Source organism: Drosophila miranda, chromosome XR, assembly GCF_003369915.1.
Source record: "Drosophila miranda strain MSH22 chromosome XR, D.miranda_PacBio2.1, whole genome shotgun sequence".
Classification (NCBI taxonomy): domain Eukaryota; kingdom Metazoa; phylum Arthropoda; class Insecta; order Diptera; family Drosophilidae; genus Drosophila; species Drosophila miranda.
The window spans coordinates 16288563-16312273 of NC_046674.1; the positions used below are offsets into that span (position 1 = coordinate 16288563).

Sequence of the window (23711 nt, forward strand, 5' to 3'; positions counted from 1 at the left end):
TGTTTTTGCCGTTGTTGTTGCTGTTGCCGCCGCCTCATGGCATATATATTTATTTATAACTTTTCATTTCGTTTATCTCTTTTTCTTGGCGGTTTCTAAATCCATTTTCGCACTGCACTTTTTCACAGTCTCACAGCAAAGAAAAGTAAGAAGACGGGCTGGGTGGGGGAGAGGGGGAAGTCTGAATTTCTTGCGTATGTTTTGATGCTGTTTTAGTACCGTCGTTACATGTGTGCGTGTGCGTATGTTTTCACTTTCAAGCGTGGCCCGCAAAAACCCGAAATATCCCCGCTGACCCGGCACCTACGACTTGTTGCAAAGCACGAGAGAATTATTTCATTTATTTAATTTATTTACTTCTTGACGAACCGCGCTCGATTAAAAAAAAACAGCCGACCGTGGATGCTGAATTTATATGAATTATTGCAATAATATTCGATATTTTTGTGGGAAAACTCGGCGCAAAATGCGACAAAAAAAATATCTCTGTTGTTTCCTTGTCCGCGTCCGAAAAATTTGTGAGATATTTTTGCGAGATACTTCTGTGAGATACTTTGAGCATTGTGCATCATGTTGCTTGAGAATGTTGCTGCTCATGCCGTGCCTCATGTTGCTGGAGATACTTTGGTGGCATTTCGTGAAAAGTGAAAAAACTCACTTAAATCATCGCAACCAAAATCCAGTTGGAATCCACTCACTAGAGAGCGAAAGAGCTCATTTTTGCGTACTTATGTTAAGTTTTAGGGCCCTATGTTAGGCCCTCTGTTACGTGCAAGCTAGGCGCCAAATTCAAAATTTGTCAGCGTTTTCATATTGGCATCGCTCATCTGTGAGACCGATTGTTTTTAAAAGTTTCTTTTTTTTTGTTTTTCGTGGCAGAACAAATTTCGATTTACATGGGGGCGGAAAGACCGCTTTTCAAATGTTGCTGGCCCTCAGGAAAAAAAAAGGTATGGACAACGGCCCAGGTTCAGCTCACCTTTTTACTCAACATGCTATGCGGTTCGCACCAAAGAGTGAGTGAGAGTGTTTAGCTATTTCACGCGATATTGCGATACTTCTATCGATACGAAACTTTAACAGCGTGCTGCTAGACGCAATATGTTAAATCAGCCTGTAGACTATTTTGGCGGTAAAACTATCGAAATTTGTTTATTTAATTGGAAATATTAAATGCTTTGGTTAATTTTTTCGAGCATCTGCACTGTCTTTGCCAAAATTTTCTACGTAAATCAGCAAGCTTGACGAACAGTTGAAGTTTTTGCCTTATTATTGATGGCACGAGACCCTTTAATGAGACTTTCCCTCCATCTGTGCACTGCATTTCATGTTGGCCTATCACTCACTGCCTTTATTGCCCATCGTTCATCCTCTACCCTCCCCTCCCCACCCTCTCTTCACCCGTTTGTCCACATTTCTGCCACATTTTGGCCATCACGACTTTGTCTGTCTCCTTTCCGCCAGCTTTTATCAGCTCTCTTTTGTCCAGCCAACCAACCATCCATCCATCGCATCCCATTCCGCTCTTGTAGGCCTCATCAAACAGAAGGAGGTATCCAAAATTCGTCATCGCCCGTCCAGTCTGATCCTTTTGGGTTTTTTTTTCTTTCGTTTTGCGTGCAAGGGGTGCAAGGGGTCCCCTGTGAGTGCCCGTAAAACCAAATCAAAAGTGTCAAGCCTCATTTTCGGTTGTGCAGGACATCGCTTGTCAAGATTGCATTAGCCGCATGTTGCCAGGACCGGGACCAGGACCAGGACCAGGACGAGACCGAGGACCGAGGACCACAGAGCCGGGCCCAGACACAGGCACGGAAATGGAGCCTGGCGGAGTAGCAGGAGGTGGATGTGGGGGGGCGGGGCTGTGCAGAAGGCCAATGTGGCTTTTGGTGGGGGCTTATTAACATGACGGCCTGCAGCAGGCGGGGGGCGGGGGGCGGAGGCGGCAGCAGTCCTCGTCCAGCGACGAGGGGGAAAAGCTGTGTGTGGGTGGGGCAAAAGCGAGATTTGAAATGCAAATGGCCTAACCACAAGTGCGAAAGAGAAACGGCAGAGAGAGAGACACGAAGAGGGAGAAAGGTAGTGCCAGCGGGAAAGAGTCACCAGAGAAAGTGAGAAATTTTCACACTGTCCACCCCAAGGCCACCCCCAAGGCATTATATGTACTCCCCCTCCCACTCCACTCCGCTCGATCTACTCCTCGCAACACGTCTCTACCATGTTTCTGGGGTTTTACCCCCAGCCCCCGCCCCACCCCCATCCCCGCCTCAGCATAAATGCAAATCCCAGCGCACTGGCAACTTTTTAATCCCTTTTTGGCCAGCAAATTGTCGCCGCCAACGACAACACCAACACACCCGAAAACCCAAAACCCAAAGCCGAAAACCGAAAACCGAAAAATGAGCAATGTGGCAGAGCAGTGGCGAGTTTTTGCCACCGCTTTTCCATTTTCCAATGGTCGCAGTAAAACAGTTATGGCGGGGGCATGGCGGGGGCATGGCGGGGGCATGGCGGGGGCATGGCGGGGGCATGGCGGGGCATGGCGGGGCTGCATTGGGGTTGAAGAGTTTGAACAGCAGCCGATTAGTTTTGGAAAAGTGTTATAAATGGAGAGGGAGATATCAGAGAGTTTATGATTTTCCCAGCGAGAGAGGGAAGCAGATAAAATATCACTTAAAAAAGTACCTGAAAAGCCAACAAAATTCCCAGCCTTTCTACCGTCGATTCTCTGTGGGAATTTCCCATCAGCGAATGGACACATTTTCGCATCGACTGTGGCAATATCTATAGGTATGTATGTGCATATAGAGGTATCTATTCAGGGCTCCAGGCATTTCAGGGACTTTTGTTTGTTTTGAGTTGCTGCAAATGAAGCGAAAACGGTCCGTTTAGTGGCTTCTTGCGGTTGTTTCTCTCTCTCAACTTTCGCTCCCAACCTTCAAGACGCGACTTGAGTAAACCGAAGGGACCACCCCCGTCCCTCAGGGGCTGACCTGGCCCTGACTTGATGTATGTGTGTGTGTGTGTGTGTGTGTGTGTGGGGAGTAGCTGGTAGTGGCAGTGGCAGTGGCGGTGGCGGTGGCGATGGCGATGGCTGTGGCGTGCAACTAACCGCAAACAATAACAAACGATGGCCAAAAGCAAAACAGAAACCGCCACTACGAGTGGGCGGAGTGGGTGGCGTGGCTGGGGGTGGGGGGGGCGTGCTAAGGATCTCTGTTCGGGTGCCATTTACAAGAAGCAAAGGATTTATGATCCTTGTTATCGCGCCCAAGGGCCCCGCCACCACCCCCCCTGAAAAGGGGCGGCCGAAACGATGACAAAAGGTGGCAGCCCGGGTGCGGGGGGTAGGGGGGGGGCGGTTGCTAGTGGGCAGAAGCAAATGGCGTGGAATGGAGATAAAATCTCGCACGCAACAAACAAAAATGTGTACGAAAAAAATGTGTAGCATACTTTTTTGGGATTCCCCAGGGAGCGACCCCACCTTTGGGGCCTGGGCAGAGGGCGGGCGCGGTGTGGGCGTGGGCGAAAGGATAAAGGTTTCCGGGAACGTGCAACACATGTGCTCATTCATTTGTAGCACAAATTGTTAACCCTCGGGGCACAACCATCTCCCCCCCCCCCCCCACCCAAAATTAATCGGAGGTTTATGGAACAGCTCCATCCATTGACCTTGAGTGCGGCTCCCATCAAATTTGCATTAATTAAATTCCTCTACCAAGAGCAGGTTTCCCCGCAAAGAGAAGTGAGAAAGCGTCTAATGAAAAAGGCACAGCTTTTGGCCATTCGGCAGGCAGGGGCCTAAAAGTATCTATTACCCGGGCACAAGTACGGATACAGGATACAGGATACAGGATACAGGATACGGGGTAGAGGGTAGAGGGTATCCACGCCCTGTTGCAGCCTCCCATTAAATTACTCAATAAATTAAAGGCGTGCAAAGGGGCCGGAATATTTCCGACCGTTTGCTGCTGATTTTCCCTCCCTAACGAGCCAAAAACATTGCATTAAAAAAACCATTCATTAAAATGGCAAAATGTGGCGTACAATTTTTATGGCCCCAAAAGGAGGCAACGGGTAGGCGCTGTGGCTGCCACCATGGCGTCGTCTCAAGTGGCAACAAGCTACAGAGAAGCAACAGAAACAGAAACAGCGGCAGAGACAGAGGCAGCGGCAGCGGCAGCGGCAACATAAACAAAGGCCACAGCAGGCCAGGCCTGGCTCCGCCATTCAGTTTGCTGCCAGCATCAAAATATTTAAACGGAGTCGTCTCCGGCCATGCCCCTTGCCGCACGCCAAACAAAAAAAGGAAGGAACAAGAACGGCAGATCCCATAGGTAAAATGTTGCATACCCCGTTTTGCTGTGAAGAAGACGGCATGATGTGTGGAGAGGAAAGAAGGCAAGCAGTTAACAGGTGCTCATGGCCTGTTAGGTGCCCAATTAAGTGCTGTTAGGCGCATAATTTGGTGCTGTTAGGCGCATAATTTGGTATATTGCGCGCACAAAAGCCTCTGTTATGGGTAACATCCGATATTTATCGATAAATTGGAGGTAAAAGCTTGATTGACCTGGTAATGGTCTCAAATTTGTAATTGTAATGCCTTTGTAATTAAAATATGTCTTGTTGGATAGAAAGCCGTTTACTCTTCATTTCGGCGAGGGAAATGTCGCCGTTTTACGTTTTGCGAAAACGGGAGCATCAATTTGGTCGGAATGTGTTTTGCGAAAGTGAAAACCGGCGCCTTCACTGGGCCTTAACTCTCTCCCTCTCTTTCTCTCTAAGAATTTAAAGGGTACCTCTGTATGGTATGCACATTTTGTTGTAGGTAGAAGGGAGTTGGGAGGGAGTGGGAGGGAGAGCCGGTAGTAGGAGGAGGAGTTCAATGCGCTCGCCATGCACTCAATTATAATTTGTGAGCGGCGCTCAGACAGGACCGCCCAGGGGACGGACGCCCCGGCGATGATGCGTCATCAGGCAGGGCCATTAGCAAAGAGCAGCCCAGACAAATGTGTGTTAGTGGGAGGGAGACGGGGACGGAGTGGGAGAAAGGCTGAGCACGTTACGTGGCGTAGACCTTGAGAGCGAAACAGCAGGAGAGCAGGAGTGCGGCGGACAGGGACAGGGAGGAACGGAAAGAGAGACGGAAAGATCGGTGGGCAGACCTGGTAGGACCACAAAAAAATATGCTAAAAGGATTTACCAGATTTGAGCTTTTTCATCATACACTCTTTGACACAAACTTCTTTTCACTCAACTGTGTGTGTGTGTGTTTGTGTGTGTGTGTGGTCTCCTCTCTCCCCCCCGGATTTGAGTAATGTAATATTTCTTGATTTGTGTAAATCACACAAAGACCAAAGGAGCAACAGAGATGAAACATGAATCAGAGACCAAAGAGGCAACATGAATGTGGGGCATGTGGTGGAGCGGGGCTTTGCATGCCCCGTGGAATGCCTCGGTTACCCTCTAAGGTCTGCATGGTAGCCCCATTCGAAAACAAAGCCCCAATAGTATTCGAAACAATTATCATTGTTTATACGTTTACATTCGAGTGCCTGGCACTCCGTCAAATGGAGATGCGGCACTCACTGAAGGACAGCCACTAAGAGGAATTTCTACCCGAAATGGATTTGTTTTGCCGGTGGCCACATAAACATCTATTTATAGAAAAAAACTATACAATTTTTTGACTTAATTCCAAAGAGATGCAATAAAATTCAATTGGAAACTTTGCTCGGCTCTGCCGCAGAAAATGAAAACAAAATAATAAGACACTCGGACAGGGGTGGGGGCGAGGGGGCGGGTGCGGGCACGGACAGGGCTTAGAGACGCCGAAAAACTTGGCAAGTAAAGCCCCAAGGGTAGAAGGGAGGGGAAGACGCAGCAGCTTCTTGCAGCAAACACATGTCAAATGCGCCTCTCCCCCCCGCCCCATCCACTTTCCCTGCAGGGTTGGGGGGTTACAAGTTTTTACTTCTAGAGGTTTTCGGAAAAAGTTGCACGGACAAATGGCAAAACTGCTTATCTCAACAAAAAGCCAAAGATGGAAAAAGGGAGCACAGAACAGACCAGAACCACCACAAGAAGTGGCAGGCGAACGGGGAGGAGGAGGACGCCACCAGTAGGGGGCGTGGAAAGCTGCACTAATGGTGCCAAGCAACCGGAAATGCCGCCATGCATGTCTGCCTCCATTTCAGAGGCTGTATATCGTCCTGCATCGTTTCTCCTTCCCCACACACACACACACACACACATACACCCATGGCCCGTACACAGAGTAAGAGTAAAATCTTGATTGCCTTTTGCTGCAAGCCAAAGAAAATTTATAAGTTTTCCCAACCATTTCCAAGAGATTTCCATTGGTTGTCTGTCTGTCTCTCTCTCTGTCTTTTGCTCCTTCAATCCTTTTGACCCACCAAACATATCCATCCTTCCATCTATATATTGCACTCTTTTTCCTATGATAATTTCCGCAGTTTCGCTGTGCCTTTTTTTTGCCATAGAAACAACTGCCATTTCGAATCAGACACACATACAAAAAGCAAAAAGAAAACAACTCAAAAACGAGTGGATGATGCTGATGAGCGAAATGGAATTGACATTTTGGCCAACGGCCAAAGACCGAGTTGGAGTCTACTAAATACAGGACACGGTGGCTTATATAAGGGGTGGGTCCGGGCCAATAACCATGATGGTCTATACAAAAATAGTTTAAAATCCTTCTTTTTTTTTTTGGAGAGTACTTTGGTTTGATGAGGTTTGGCCACTGCTACTTCGATGGGTTGGGCCTGATTTTGTGCTCTGTTTCATAATTTTTGTATTCATATTCGATGATTCTTTCAGAGTTCCGTTATTCCCACGTCTATTAACAAAGTTTTATAGCCTTGTGCCCTAATTGGCGTAAAGCTCTCTACTCCACAGAAACCTGTCTAAATCATAGCCAGGATCAAAACTTTATTCGCAAAGCACATACAATCCATATACATACATAATCAATGCACCCACCCACACACACACACACACACGCACACGACACAGAGGGTAAAAGTGTGAAAATTCTGGCAACGCTAATTGAATTTTCGGACCCCCCCCTACCCCCCACCAAAAAAAGAGGGAGGAGAACCCTCCTGCATCGTTGTTGTGCTTTTGGTGGAGAAAGGAGGCATGGTAGTCGCCTGGTCCGATGGTCTGCCTGCTTATCCAATTATCCACACAATTTTTGTTGTTTTTTTTTATCCCTTTTTAAGAGCTTTTTGTTGCTAGTTTTCGTGTGTGTGTGCGTGCGTTTTTGTTGGCAGTTTCAGTTGGCGGCATTAGCTCAAAACTTCACTCATTAATGGCCAACAAAATTCACTTTTTCCCATTTCGGCGTGCATGTTCGTGTGTGTGTGTGTGTGTGTGTGTGTTGCTGGGAACAACCGAAAACTGCGGCTGCTGCTGTGCAATGTTTGTTTTTGGTTGTGCCTCGCTGTCTGTAATGCCACCCCCCCACCCCATCACTACTGTTTTGGATAGATGCGGGGGCCACGTTGTCGACAAAGGTTTGCACTTTGCCCCTGGCATCCAGTTGGGGCACTGCGGCGGGGTCAATAAAAGTTGGCCTAGTCCGTGAAGTGAAGTGATTAAATGGCTTAGTGTTTGGAGTGGAGAGGAGGAGGACTCGCTCATTCAAAAGTAGTGAATTCGTGAAGAATTTGAAATAATTCAAACTGAATTAGTCGTTTCTTTTAATTTCCACCACACGAAAGCTTTTCACCGCAAAAGCAGGACAACAGCTTTGGTCCTTTAATCGGCGCCAACTGGCGGTCGGAAGGAGCAACGATGGCGGGCTCAAATAACGCCATCTGCCGGCGCTTTCTAGCAACGGGATGAAAGTTAAGTTGCAACAGCTTAAAAGCTCTGCTAATAATGCAACAGGTGATATTGCACAAAACAAAAAACCAGTAAATGCAAACGAAATGAGCAAATAAAAAGCAAATTCAAGTAAATAATAAAGAAATTATAACACGCACCCAAATTTCCTGGTTCAGAGATATCCACTCATCGTTCAGCTCGGTGTTGAGCTCGCAACGGCGGTAGAAACCACTCCAATTTCCCACAATCGCGATTCCCGGCGTCTTCACTAAAAATTCCTCTGGCCAGTCACTTTCCATTGCACAGTTATTTTAAAAAACAGTTTTAGCAATAAATAGACACGCACAACACAATGAAAACAGAATACTAAACGGTATAGATAGATTAAAAGAACAAAAACATGTTGATTCCACCAAAGACAAAAAATTACTGACGACTGTCGCTTGCGCAGCTACAGAACCGTTTGCGCCGACTAAAGACGCGAGCTCTGCGACCCGAAGTCTCTGCAAGTGTGGGTGTCAATAGCGAAAAATCCAGCAAGCGAACGCGGTGAAAAGGGAAGCCTGGAGCATGAGCAAGCCCTGACGGAGAGTCGCCCTATTTTGCCATTTACTTGCCACACCGACAGGGGAACTTTATAGCAAATGTTTTTTTTATGATATTCCAGATATTTATTGGGCTAAAGGCAATTGGAGCGTTTTAGTTTCGTTGCTGAAACATTAGAATCGGATCATCATAGGAGTGTCATATACACATATATATGTACTTGTCATCTGGAAGGGTATGTTATGGGTCGACCACGACTGTTTGAACGAAATCACTTTTTCTTTTGTTTCTCTTTGACTTTTATTTGTGTGGTGTCAAGCGGTCAGGACATACAGTTGCCGCGGTCGATTTGTTTTGATTTTGAAATTTGAAATTAGGGAAAATCCAACTGTAAGCCAAAAGCCAAAAAATACTGTTGCTAACCGGGATCCCGCCATCGTGTGTGTGTGTGTAAAAACTGAGAAGGTTTATTTTCTAGTTAGTTACTACTGGATCGATTTGTATTGGAGGTAGAAGGTAGATATGTATTAGAATGCTTAAAATGTATAAAAATGCATTATTACTGATTTGCTTACCTGTCTTTGGTGAAATTCCACGGCCGGAACACTTCCATTTACTTCAACTGCCGGCGCAGACATTTTGTTGTAATTGTTTTTTTTTTCGTTTTGCTTGTGGGTTTTCTCTTAAGTGTATTTATATTTTTGCTCTTGCTCTTTCTATTACGCACCAAATATACATATACAAAAAATTATACACAATCAGCACACTCTTATATTATACATGTGTGATGTGTCATTCCATTCCATATTCCGCCTTAGTTTTTAGCACCCAAATTGTATCCGCGAGATTTTCAGATCACGGGAAGCACAGTTATTTGTGTAGCTGTCGCTGTCACTGCTTGCTGCTTACTGCTTGCTGCTTTGGTGGCAGTGGAACGTGTCACCAATACAAATGCCGGCTAGTGTACGTGTACGCGCGTTATATCCTAACAGAGAATAGCACTGAGGAGTGGATTCTAACAGTTTATTAAGGGGTTCTGATGCGGCTTAGTTTCTTGTTTCTTGATTGTGTTCCCTTTAGCTGAAAGCACAGTAGACAGAAGGAAAGAAAATAGCATTATTATTGCGAAATTATTTTTAGAATATCTCTGCAACTGTTTCACTGGAAAGATGGTGCCGTCTTATTATATACTAGGAAAGTATAACGGGAAATTAAATGTTTGCAGTGTACATTGTGTGTTGAAGAGGATTGTAAGAGTGGACGGTATCGCGCTCTGGCATAAGGAAACGTTTCCGACCCCATAGTAGTCATCATCACCTGATCAATAGTCGAGTCGATATAGCCTATCAAAAAATCAGTCAGGCCATGTAGCGAGTCACATTCCCTCTCTTTCACACACTCTGAATGGTGCAGTATGCGCCCTCTGGCGGAGGCGAGCCATACTAATTGAGTAATTGTGGAGTCGCGGCGTCCCGGGAACAATAACCGGGAAACGTTTACAGAAGAACAAAGTTCTTTCAAACGCAAGTATATAAAATCAAATTTATGTATTACTTGCATTCCGATAAAGTCACTGGCACTAGCCCTCCCCCTGGGTACACCCCTACCTCTTTCATTCATTTCCCATATCGCACCGATACCCCCCACCTGCTGTTTCGGATGGCCCACTTTAAGGGGCAACAGAGAACCTCAAGTTCATCAAACCAATCTCCATATGAGGCTGGCAGACAAACTATTTGCATTGGCGTCTCTCTCTGTCGCTGTCTGGCTATCGGTTCCTCTTTTTTCCGGCTCGTTGTTTTTTCGCACTTTATTTTCTATGTTTATTCATACCCTGGCTAGTCATAACCAAGATAAGCCATACGTTTCGTAAAGAGAACTGGAAAAATCAAATTTGTTCTTGATTGTAAATGCATATGAGTCATACCATGCAGCGGATATCGGATCTCCGATTTGTACTACGGCTTTTATCTGTTTTAACCGAATACAATTGGAACAAAGAGATCTAAAATTAGCTGATCATTTTCTTTCTTTGTATTCACAAACCATTGTAAACGATCCATGTAGTAAAAGCAATTCATAGGGTTATACATACACAATTCATCTAAAGATCTATGCTTACGGAATGAACTTTTTTAGGAACCCTAGCTTATCTGAAATTCATTTCTTTGATTCTGTTGAAATTTTTACTACAAACCTTAACAAAATCTTACGCATCACTCCTAGCTCTAGGAATCTGTGTCACCATGGAAATATCCATTTCCTCTAATATTGACTTACAATTTAAATATTGTGACAAGGATATCTTCTAAGCGCAAAATCTTCATTAGTAATTAAAGCTCCTGCGGTAGTACTATAGTCAAAATTCGGTCTACCTCTGGCGTGCGGAGCTATAATAACTATATTTAGTTAACGCCATTCCTTAACGCTTTAAATTCTAGACAAAGTTTTCCAAAAACTCTTCACAGCTACGGGGCTTACTTTGTCCTAAAAATATACCTACTGGAGATACTGGAACTTTTGGATAATTGTTAGCTCTAATTAATATTTGCCATAGCTGTGCCCTTGAACTGACCGAATAATCGAAGTCCATCAACATTTACATATATCAATATTGAGTTCTTCTATTATATCTACATATATACCGAAAAAGTCGTTCCAGCTGCCAAAGCCAGGCCTGGTTCTGTGCTGGCGTTTTGATTTATAAAACGGACAAACATCTATATTTTCCCCCTTTCCAAATACCTACTAAATCAAGTGCACATTCACGCGTTGGCCTGGCCTATTCTTTATGAACCACTGCCTAAGTTTGTCATTTGATGACGATTTATTGAGCTGAATCTCGGCATTTTCATAAATGAATTCCTCCCTTCTGTCTGAATTTATACGGGGCGGATCAGGTCTTCGCCGTCACTGCACTTGAGATTTGGGAAGAGCCGGCAGACCGGCGATCGCTCTTAAGTGGGCCTAGATCGGCCCTATACTCTGAACGAGGATGGTTTGCTGCTGATTCGGACTGCGGCTCACTCCTCGGGCTCAGTGGGATATGCCTGACCATTCTCTGGATCCATTTTCTTAAAAAATGGTAGAAAAACTAGCATAAATCTACGGGAAATAGATACAGAAAAATACAAAAATAAAATACCAAAAATACTAGAAAATACTAATAAACTTTTTGTATCGCAAGGGATCTGCGGCAAAGCTGGCAACTGTCTAAAATCATGTCAAATTAGACGTCGCAATCACTAAGAGCACCTTGCACCCACCTTCGCCACCCCCCACCCCACTCCCCCGCCCCTTGGCTAACTAAGCGCCATCAAACTGCTGCTGACACATTTGGCACATGCCGGGAGGCTGTCGGGGGGTACTCCGGGAGGGTGAATGATGGCGTAGACCCGCACGAATGCTACCCTTTGCCCTGCGCCATCCTCGGAACATGCTACATTGCTAATGTGTCCCATTTGCAATGGCAAACCACTGAAGCTTAACACGTTGTCTACGCAGCCACGCCCCAACTGGCAGCAGGGCCTCTTTGTGGCATCCGACTACTCCCTACTCGCAGCAATGCCTCTCTGTGGCAGCGGCAGCGGTAGCGGCAGCGACAGCGACAGTAGAAGAATAAGCCAGGGAGGAACAGGCAGAGGCAGTCCTGAAATTTTTTCTATAGTTTTTGCCCCGCCATGTGTGTGTGTGTGTGTGTGTGCGCTGGCACACATTCGAGCACTCCATTCGCGCGTGTGTGTGTGTGTGTGTGTAAAGCCATTCAAAGTTGCATGGAGCGGCGGCACACACCAGACTTGGACCCCAGAGGCAGACACAGGGAGCAAAACAGAAACCCCAACGCAGTGGTAATTGTCTTGTTACCCGCTGAAAGCACACACACCAACACACACACACACACACACACACACTCTGTAGCCAGGCTCCACTGTACCCAGGGCAAACGGAAGTAAAATGGCACCACCATCACCCCTACTACGTGTATTTCCCTGGGAAGACCGTTTGCTAATAATTTATTTACAGTTAACATTTTATAAGCCCAGGGCACACACACACACACACACACACACACACACAAACATCGACCCAGTCCCCGCCATTTGATTTTGCAAATATTTGCAGGTAGCTTTCTACCGCTTCCCTACTGAGGGGCTGAGGGGTATGCTGAAACTGGCAAGGATGTTGTAACATTTGAAAAAGGATTACAATGAGGCTTAAGGGCTGTCCAAAATGTATGAAGATATCAATTGGAGAGTCGGTAAATCCCTTCATGTACATATATTCGAATGCGAATGATGAGAGATAAAAGCGTAGATGGTAGAGTATTAGATCTTCGTTTGAGTCCAATTTCTGTTTGCTATCTTGCTTCCTGTGTCAACTCTGGCACCCCCACCCCCACCCCGAGCCCTATCCTGTGATTTGGTCCTTCCATTCTGCCATTTCAGCGCTGATGTTAAGTGAAATATGGACAATTTCCGTTTGCCATTTTCCACAAGGCAAGGAATGGCATGGAGAGTGGCTGAGTGGCAGGCTGGGAGGGGAGGAGTAACCAATGAGGTACGAATGTTGTTAGCCGAATGCAAAATACAGTTAACTGTATTGCCTTCATACATAAATGAATGAGTGCGGAGGGCATGGCATTTGGTTAACACAGGATGTGCAGTGCAAGTGCCAGCGAAGGTGCAAGCCAGTAAAAGTTCCCATCAGTCGCTTTCAATAGCCATTAAGGGAGGGGTGGGCAGTGGGTCAGCTCTCACTCTCAGTGCATCGGTCCTTCTTCCTTTATTCCCTGCTGAATAGAAATGCACTTCTGATGGCCATTCGAGGCAGACAAAGTTATGTTGTGCCTTTCGCATATACTTGTACACTTGGCGAAAAATGGTTGCTAAATGTTAGAAATATATGAAGGAGAATCTCTACACTGTCTCCCCTCTTTCTTGCCCAGAGTTTTCATCAATCAACGTTGACGCGTGACTGGCAATCAGTTTGTTTGCGTGAACGCGTGACTGGCAATCAGTTTGTTTACGTGCTACAAATAAATGTATGCCCTCTGTTTTTCTGAGTGTATGCACAACTGACTCCTGCGGCTGCTCCTGTTGCCTTACAAGCCCTCTCTCTCCCTCTCTCTCTCTCTCTCCACATATATTTTCCTGTTCAACAAGGGCGCCACATGGGTGTGTGTGTGTGTGTGTGTGTGTGTGGAGAAAGTGAATGTGATTTGCATAGGTTTAACAAATTGAAGTTGTTGCGGATGGTGTTTTACAGTTACGGTTTGCTTATCGCTTGGCTTCGCAGAGGATTGTTGGGCAAAAAACTTCAAAGTGAAATTGTTACCCAGGGAATGTACACAGGTGTAGTACTTGGCGGACCATTAGGAATACTTGGCCATTGTTTTGCCTCAGAGCACACTTCTACTTCTCAGCCTATGCGTTCTCTTATTTCTGGGTATCGTTTCCCATCTTAGATTCCATTATTTAATAGGAAAACTTTCCAAGATTGAGTGTTTTTTTAAAATAATTATTTAGGATAGAAATCTGAAGCGAACCCAAAAGTTTTCGCGGTGGCAAGCATCTTCTTTTACCCATTTGACAGTCATTTCTTAAAGGATATCTGTGGAGGCCTTAAATGTCCCAGAATTGCATTGCATTGCATTGCAAGGCAGCAAATGAAATGTGGAAACTTTTTGAAGGATTTCGCCTTTGGTGGCAGAGTTGCACAGTACAATTTTTGTGCCTTTATGATGAACTTTCGACTGGGGGCCTGCCGCTGGTCTGGTTGTTGGCAGCGTAAAAGTTTTCTGTTCTCTGTTTGCTTGTTGTTTGTTGTTTGTATTTTCTCTGCTCTGCTCTGCTCTGCTCTCTGTTCTGTGCTGTTTGTTTTGCCAGGAAATTCCCGGTCGAAGTGCCGGGCAGACCCCCCGCCCCCCGCCACCATCCTCAAAGGCAACGACAACGCATCAACGCAGGAACAAAACGTTCCACTGTCACGCGTAAAATATTTTCAAAATTTTTTTTTTAGCGAATTTCATCCTCCCACTCGTTGCATGCAACGTGACTTAAGGAAGCAAAATATACTACCAGCACTCGCATGTTTATCTATCAACAAAGGCATTTTTTTGGGCAACAAGTTTTGTTGCTGTACCCTGGACTTTTAAGGCGAAACGGGAGTTTAGGGATTGGTGGAAAAGGGAGTCGTTTTTGTTTGCTATATTATTGATTTGAAACAATATAAGGGTTGATCGTAGCTTCTAGCCTATGTACCATAGACTTCTGAACCCTTCTACGGATTGACTAGGATGTACCAAAGAATTTGCGCCGAAGGTCTAAAATACGAGGGATCAATTACTCCAGATTCATTATGAATTATTATTACAATTATTTTTTGTAATATTCCTCATAGTTCTGTGTATTTTTGTTTGTTTAAGAAATGCCCAATTTTTGAGAAGGGATATCTTTTAGTCATTTATTTTCATCTTTCTAAAAATATTTTATATATTTTTTGTTTGCTTGCGGTTTGGTTTGTTTTATGTCTTTTAATATGGCAACTGTGGTGCTCGTAAATTACGCAGCAAAAGTGTCTAAAACGAAACGAAAGCGAGAGAGATAGAGATAGAGATAGAGAGAGTGCCAGACTACTTGGAGGGGGGTGGCTGGGGGTGCAATTGACAGCTAACCGGTGACACCCCATGAAGTCGCGAAGCGGGAGGGGCGGTGTGGCTTCCATTTCCCCATTCAGCATTTTCGCCACACTTTATGACAATTTTTGCCTTTTGGCTACTGAAGCTGGGGGGGAGGGGGAAATTGTTGAACATTGTTGGGTCCTTTTTGTTGCTGCTGTTACTGTTACGGCTGCGATCGCTTAAAAAGTTTGCTTAGCTCTTCACAGCGAAAAGCGAAAAATGATAACTTTCGACAGCTTTGTGGGGTATTCCCCCACAGACGCTTTTATGTGTGATTTGAGAGCAAATATTGAGAAGATTTTCAAAGAAAATGGTAGCCCAAAAGTGTGACGAAATTCTGGGTACTTTTATGACCGCTTAAACAGTAAAAAGTTGCCCTGGGAAAATAAAATTTAAATTGGGGCAAAGTAAGATGGAGGAATGGACGCCAAAAAGGACTGTCTTTAATCCGAAAAGAGATCTACTTTCCGATACCTCTATACCGTCCTCTTTGTATGGGATTATTAATTTACTTTATTGTGGCTGTATATCCCGAAAATGTCCAAGAATGGTAGATTGCCTGTGTCTAAATACCTGCCTAAGATTTGCTTGGAATTTCTATATTCCCCAGGCTTGCTCCTTGCTATTTTTAATACTCACATTTTCCCGCCCCTCTCGCCTTTTCCTTATTTCAATCAAAATGCAAAATGCCATGAAAGTTTCCTTATAAAACTGTTGACATTTTTTCCCTGTGCTTTCGCACATCCTCAAATTTGGCTATAAACGAAATGAATCTTTTATTTCAACGCAGCTGATGCTGCAGGATTGCCTCTCTCTCTCTCTCTGTCTGTCTCATTGCGGTGCCTGGCTTGGGATTTTCCGACTTGATTAGAGGGGGGCGGGGCAATGGTTAGGGCGAATTACCCATGGGATTCGCTGGCTGATTGGTTCTGTGCGAGGTTTGTTTTTCTGATTTTCTGTTGTTTATCGGGGACCGACCGAAGCGGCGGAAATCGAACAGCAAACGATTGCACACAAATAAACGAACTTAAATTATCCTTGAGGGATATTTGAATGCAATTTAAAAACAAAACTAAAGCAAAATGGAAGAGCAGTGCTCACACTTGGCGGGTAATACTTATTCTTTATACTAATTTTGTGGCAAATATTTACTCAAGCTCGTGGGGCGTCCGACTGCGTGGAGAATCCTTCCATTAAAAGCAGAAAAAAACATTTGTTTGCGCATCAAATTAAACGCGTTTTGTCAGGCCGCGGCGAAGGGTTTCGGTTTCGGTTTCGGTTTGTCTTTATTCGTATAATTGAGAGTTGGGTCCTGCTACTCGCACCGTGGACCGTGCACGTTTGCGGGCGTTCTGAGCCCCAGTCCACAGCAGGCCTGCGTCTAAAGCTTAGCGCGTATAACAGTTTACCGCAGTTTCGCTCTAGCTCTCTTTCGCTCAGTGGGCGGCGAGCCCTCTCTTCGGCTCGGCGCTCGGCTTGGCTCTCGGCTCGGCTCTCGGCTCGGCTCTCTCTGCCGTTGGCTTTGTTTACATTTACAAATTGCTGCGCAGGATTGAAACATAAAACGGCAAGAATCCCTGCTCTGGCGACTGGAAGATACCCTCTACTACCCATCTATGAGTTCTACACCAGCACCTCACCTTAGTACAGTGAAACTTCTATATATAGGACTTATGACTGCCTTTGCCTGTCACATACATCTCCATCAACCCAATATACCCTGTTAGCTGTACGATTTGGGGGGGTCTCCTTGTTTTCTCAGTTTCATTTGTTGCACTTCTTCTTGTGTTTTGCTGTTGTTGTTGTTTTTGGCTCTGAAAGGTTTATCGCTTGGCGCATAAATCGTTGGATTCTGGTCCCCCTTTGCTGCTGCTGTGGCAATTGCTTGACCTTCAATTAATTGCTCTGCTCTGCTGCCTGACATTGAAACAATTAACGGGGGGGCACCTCTCTCTCACCTCCCACCTTACAATCCATTCAGCTGTCTGCAGCTCTTGCTCTTTGATGGAGATTGAGGACTGCAGTTCCATTCTGCATTGGTAGCTGGGGCGCGGCTGGGGCTTAAGCAATTAGTCTCTGTTTCAGAGATTGTTGCATTGGACACCCCCTTCGGATAGAGATTTATATTGTATGGAACAATGGGCCAGTGGACTGTCTGAAAGGATTTCGTTGCATACTTTTGTGCGTCTTTGAGGATAAGGCTAGGGAATGCTTTCATCGCCAGTCTGTTGGCGGTTTACGTTGATTAAAGGCTAAGGGGTTGATTTTAGATAAAATAAAGTCTGCTATTTCGTATATTTTCCATAAATTTCTATTTACCGTTTGCCGTTCAAGAAACTTTCAAAATAAGCCGCAAAAATGTTAATATTTCACTAAGCAAGCTGCACCACATGGCACAAAAAACCCATAGAAAGAACAAGGCAGCCTGTTCCAGGAGGACCAACACGTGTCAGAATTTGTGTGTAAAAAACTTCTTGAAAATGTCCAAGCGGCACTTTGGGCAACAATTTTTGGGAAAAACCCAGGGAAAAACATGGCTGGATGTCATACAAGGCTTTCATTTTGCATACACAAGGACAATAGTGTTGGCCTTAAAAATATGCAAATATCCATTTACATAAACCAGCAACAACGACGTGGGAGGAGTGCGGTGGGGTGGGGTGGGTTGGGGTGGGGGCACATACGGGAGTAAGTGACGACAATTTGCCAGACATGAGTGGGAATAACAAGCAACTTTTAGAATATATGTACATATGTACACCCGTATACATAGCCATGTACATATGTATGTATGTATTTATGTATATCTGATGCTGCCGGACGTATTTGAATTTAAAATTTGCATTTACCCCCCCCCCCCCCCTTGCTGCTCCTGCTCCCCCTCCTGGTTTTGTTCCTCGTCCTGCTGGCGCTGCTGTTTTTCCTTTTGTTGTTTAGATTTTCCTCCGTTTCGTGGAAAATTGCAAAGTCAACAAACTCTAAAACCTCTAAAACGGTAATCGATCGATAGGGAAATGCGAAACCGCAACGCGTAATTATAGGAAAATCCACTCGAATTTCCATTTTAATTGAGCTGCAGTCTGCAGCTTCTGTGATATTCAATCATTGGAGCGACAGAGACCGAACGATAAATACAGAAAGAGAGAGAGAGCGAGAGAGAGAAAGGAGGACTCTCTAAGAGGGGGAGAAAACCGTTTTTTAGCTGGATTAAGTGGATATGCCATAGATATTTTGCTTTTCTTCGGCCCTCTGGTCACCCAACTCAAGCGGAAATTAAAAGGAGACTCGGAAGCACGGCTCTTGTTGGGTTGAAGAGAAAATTCCTTTGCCATTCCAGATTTAATTGAATTAATTAATGCCATAATGATGGATCTGGATGGATGGGTCCTGCAAAGAAAGGCAGACTACAAGGGGCATAGACCAAAGGCCAAATGCCAAAGGTTTTCACATCTATCAAGACAGCCACTTCCTAATCGATGTGCAAATGATTGCACCATAAATGCAAACATCTAACTGCTATCAAATGATATTTAAATGCTGGAAATACCTTAAGTAATTGCCATTTGGACAATAAACATTTAATTGGCTCTACCATTGACACCCCAAACCACCACAAAAAATCATACGATTCCCTGCTTCCTTCGTCCGAGGATTGTTTGGCCAGGAATCATTTGCAAAATTCTTGTTGATAATAAAATTGCCTAGAAATGTGTACAAAAGGCAACCACTTTTCGTTATTCCAATATCATTCTTGTTTCTAAACAAATATTTGAATATGCCTTGGAAGGAGGCATAAGGACGCCAGGCAGCCAGACAGCCAGACAGCCAGCCAGCCAGCCAGCAGGAGAGGGAAATTCAAATTATTGTTTTGTGTGGCAGAGATTTGGTTTCATATTTCTGACATTTCACAGATAGAGAACGGAGAGACCTTACAGCAATCGGAGTGCCACGGCAATAGGATGCCCTGCAACACAGAGAATTATGTGTACATATCTTAAGTATTGAAGATGGAGAGAGATATAATAAGAGAGAGTACAGCTGGAGACTCGTTTTCCCAATTTAGTGATTTTTCTTGAAGATTATGGTATATTTAAGTGTTTACGAGAAAAACAAAGGCGCAGAATCTTAGAGGACGATCATATCTACCAGATAACCGAATCTGGCTTGGATCGAATCATTATTGTAGCCACAGAGAACAAATGAACAACCCTCTCTTTCTCCCTCTCTCTCACACACTTTTCCTCGTGCAGTGTGTGCCATCTGACGGAGGGGAGCGAGATATTAAGGCAAATACTGACTGCCCGCTCGTTCAGGTGGGTATCTCTTATGGTATCCGAGATCTTGGTATTAATAGGGCTGTTCTAATGGCTGTTACACGTACTCTGACGAGCACAATATACCCCGTATATGGGCAAGAGTTGAGTTGACACAATATTTAGTAACAGAATTTTTGGACAATGTTGATGGCGCCCCGCAAGCGCCGAAATTTTAATTGGATCAACGGGCAACAAAAGGCAACGAGCCGGTATACAGGGTGTCTCCTGTGCTTTTTATCTCCCAGCCACATAATGAGGCACAACATCAGGCTAACGACTTTTCCAACAATGACTGCGTGGTGGCATGGGAGGCGAAGCACTTTCAAGTGTCATAAATGGCACAGAAGCAACGAGCCACGAGCAACGGGAAAAACTGCGACAAGGAAAAGCTCCGCTCCCTCTGGCAATTCGCGTTTTCTGTTTTTCACAGAAAGGGCGAGAGAGAGAGAGAGATGCGGCTAATTTCCACAACACAAAATACCACAGCAATGCGGCGGGTAAAATGTTATGGAAAAGATGAACAAAGGCTCTGTTCTGTGTGCGTCACCAGTCGTCGCACCTCGCACCAAGGAAAGCCAATGGAAAGCTAAAGAAAAATGCGGAGAAACTGAACGAGAGGGGGGAGTCGAGCTCAAATATTCTATGAAACTAGAGAAAACTAAAGAAAGAAAAAAAAGAGAAAATGGATAGAAGAAAAACGCAGTGGAGAAGGCAAGCAAAGGGGGAGGCAAAGTAGATCGATCGATGTGGGATATGGTATCTACAGACATCATCGGAATCATTTACTAAAGAGCTTGAAGTGCATTCCATTCTTGGTATCTATGCAAATTCGCTCTATGCTGAAGTTTGCTTAAATTTGGAAACATTAAAGTCTCCTTCTGCATATCGCGTCCTTTGGTGCTCGCCAGCATCTATTCAAATGACTGGACTTCAACTTCAATTTGGTCGCCGGGAGAGCGTAACTTTTTCTTGTCAAATTTAGCATGCCGAGAGATGACTTGAAAGTTTTTTTCTGCTTTGGCTTTTCCGTTCCGTTTCGTTCCGTCCCGGGCCATCCCATCGTCTGCTGTCTGGTGTCCTGGCCAAAAAGCATTTCTGCATCCTGGGCGGATGCGAATGCGACATCCATAAAACGGAACATCCTGGCCGGGTCTTTCAATTATGCAAAGAGACTTGCCAGAGAGAGAGAGAGAGGGGGACAGTAGGTACTAGGTTGGGGATAGAGGACAGGATCGGCATTTTCTTGGGCAAATTTACATTTAATTTTCATTATTAATTATGCAATTATTCATGGCCAAGGCAAATGTTGATTCTAGGCCAGATGTTTGCTCATTATGGCCGTCTTGGGGCACTGACTGACTAGTTTATGGCATATTTTTGCAGGTCCAATTATGTCAATAAGCCAAACAGTTTAGAATACCACCGGAGGCCAAGATGGAGACGGAGGACTTTCGAGACAATGAGATATTTAGGTGGCCAAAAATCATTAATCATTTGCATGAATGAAAACAATGGGAATCGGAACACATTTTTGGTTAAAAGAAAAATCGTTCTTTCCACTTGAATGGTACATAAATTGTGGCCAACAAATTGATTAAAAGCCACGTTTATCCAGCAACAATAGCCATAGAGCACGTGCCCAAACTATAGTATTTTCCATCGAAGAACATTTCTCCTTGGGGGCATATGGCGATGAAATCAGTTTTGGGTGGCCGGAGACCGGAGCCCCAGCCAGCACCCTGTTATTAATACCCCCCAATCAGCATAAGCAGCTGATGTGATGATAATGCCCCAGGGAGGAAGAGAAAACCAAAATATATATATGTATTTGTATATATAGGAGGAGAGTAGACGTCTGCCCATTCAGTAGTCATAAATTTGGCCAGAAGGAAAGGCACACAGACACACGGAGGAGGCAAATAGACCCACCCCATGCCATGGAGAGTGGCTCTCACTTATCGCTGAAAGCAAATCAGCTTTGGAGAAACTAGTTGGCCGCCGAGTCAGAGGAAGAACTAGCCAAGAAAACCAGCGGAAGTCCTCGGAAAAAACTCGGACTGCACACAGACACATACAAAAAAGGGCGAGAAGGGAAGTTAAAGAAACTAGAAAAGCATAGAGAAGAATAGAAGGCAGCATGGTAGCAGCATGGTAGGGAGGAGTTCACGATACGATAAATAACTGATGAGCAAAAGGGTGTCGCCAGCTAGGGGTCTGGGGAGGTCCTGCCTGAGGTTCGTCGCTTATTGAATGTATGACAACGATGCAAATACCATGCCCGGAGAACCCAAAGGAAAACAGCTGCACAGGCGACAAATCCCTAACCAAAGAGGCCCTGAAGGTACGGGAAATATCTCAACACCAAACAGTTTGGTCGCCTGACAGCAGAAAACAAGAAGAGCAGGAACTGAAAGGGGGGGGGGGGGGGGAACTGTTCGTACTCGTATTGAGGGGACTCTAGTTGGCTCGTGTCTACAGCTGCAACATTTTCGAAAATACATTGACTGTGAGAACGCCATGAATATTAAATTGCGATTATTGCCTTTGGCAATGTGTCCTCGTCGTCGTCGTCGTCCTCGCCGTTGTCCTTGTCGTGGCTGCTGTCGTCTCTGACTCCGATGCTGGCAAGGTCTGACAGCTTTTGTGTGTGCTTTGGCAATGCCACATCCCCTCTAGTCGGTCGGACTCTCGATGCCCGCTGGAGCTTAATTAAGATTCACTTTAATTGAGTCAAATATTAACCCAAAGCTTTAAACTCTTGTCATATGCATGGACCCAACTCTGACAACTTCCGTTTGGCCTCGTTTTCGTTCCCCCCCAAACTCTCACACTTTTGTGATTGATTAATGGCCAAAGTGGAGAAAGAGGACTGAAAATTGGTTCTGATGCTGGGATGTGATTGCGAATTTGATTTATTGGCAGCAAACTAAGTTTGGCTGCCAGCTTCCAAAGCAGTCAACCGAATGGACACACCGAAAGGACACACACAGTCATCCATTTTGAATAGTGCCACCGGGCGAGTGAGCAGTGGGCTGTGGAGCACAAACCAAAAAGACAAAACAAAAAAAAAACAGTTTCAATTCTGTTTTCAAACACACAATTCTAGTCTAAAATTTTAAGAATGTATCGCATTGTGCTGTTCATGCTGCCGATAGTGAAAAAATCGGGTCTGGAACTCGACGAAGCTTGTGATGGTACGCGGGGAGCCCACCCAGATGGCCGAAACTCTCTAACGCAGATTTTAACAAAATTGGATGTTTTCAAATAAGTAATAGTTCTATGAATTTATGCTGGCAGAGGAAACGGATAGACGGATCTTCAGTGAATCTTTTTTGCTCCAATTAATGGGAAATATATCAATTTGTAGAACTATTTGCATATTTGTGTTTTATTAAACAAAAAGGATTCCCGCCTTCGTAGAAAAATCTGTGGTAAAGAAGAAGAAAATCAAATTGAAAAACTTCTATGAATACACCCACCCATACTCGAACGTCTAGCCCCCATTATAACCCTCTATTGTTGCAGTATTCTATAGGCTGGGACTGGGACTGGGACTGGGGGTGGGGGTGTACATCCTACATCCTACATCCTACATCTTGTATGGCCAAAGCTTATTGTACTGCCTTGACTGTGGTGCCTTTTGTGGCCTCATGCTGAACTGTAATTGAATTTTGGCTTTGTTAACAAACAAATTATTGTTGACTTAACCAGGGGGTGGGGGGGGGGGGCGTTGCTGGTTAGCCCCATTCAAGATGGGAATTATGTTAATTTTCTTCAATGTTTTTCGAGCACTTTTGCGGCTGCCAAAGGGGGATAATTTAATTCGTTAAACGTACAGTCCAATATCTGTAATGTAATGGTGTGGTCCACATGAAAAATAAAATAAATTGAAAATGCCGCACGGCCAAGTACGTGTCAGGGACCAAAGACCAACTGTGAAACTGTTTCCCTACATATATACACTCGTATATCCATAGATAAATGGCATCAGGCACGTGTAAGGGCAACAGCAGGAGCTGTACAGCAGCAGCAGCAGCAAGGATAATGATGAAAATGGTTAATATCCGAACGAAAAGAGAGGAAACCCAAGAAACATTTCGTGTCCGTTGCCTGCTGGAGAGTGTCCTTGTCGATTTATTGTGTACAAAAATGCTCTTGTGTAAGCGGAAAAGACTTTTAATGAAATTTTAAATACCAATCAGTGGAAAATCGGAGTAAAAGGCATGGCCGGAACTACCGTCTCTCGCTTTTGGTTCTTGTTAAGTATTTGTACGTTCTTTAAGTGGCAATCCATTTGCACTTCACTTGGCATTACGAAC

At 44.8% G+C, this 23711-nt stretch overlaps 1 protein-coding gene across 32 annotated transcripts in view; it reads right to left on the reverse strand.

The window, feature by feature from the left end:
• LOC108151193 (ecdysone-induced protein 74EF) overlaps positions 1 to 23711 on the reverse strand; it is a 125764-nt gene that overhangs the window by 88293 nt on the left and 13760 nt on the right. For 26 of the 32 annotated variants that reach the window (XM_017279654.2, XM_033387295.1, XM_033387293.1 and 23 more), the window contains exon 2: positions 8973 to 9477. In XM_017279654.2, the coding sequence (XP_017135143.1) occupies positions 8973 to 9035 (63 nt within the window). In that variant the 5' untranslated portion in view covers positions 9036 to 9477. Of the gene's footprint in view, positions 1 to 303; positions 537 to 8972; positions 9478 to 23711 lie in introns of those variants that run through there. The other 6 variants (XM_017279640.2, XM_017279643.2, XM_033387288.1 and 3 more) reach the window with 6 other exon arrangements.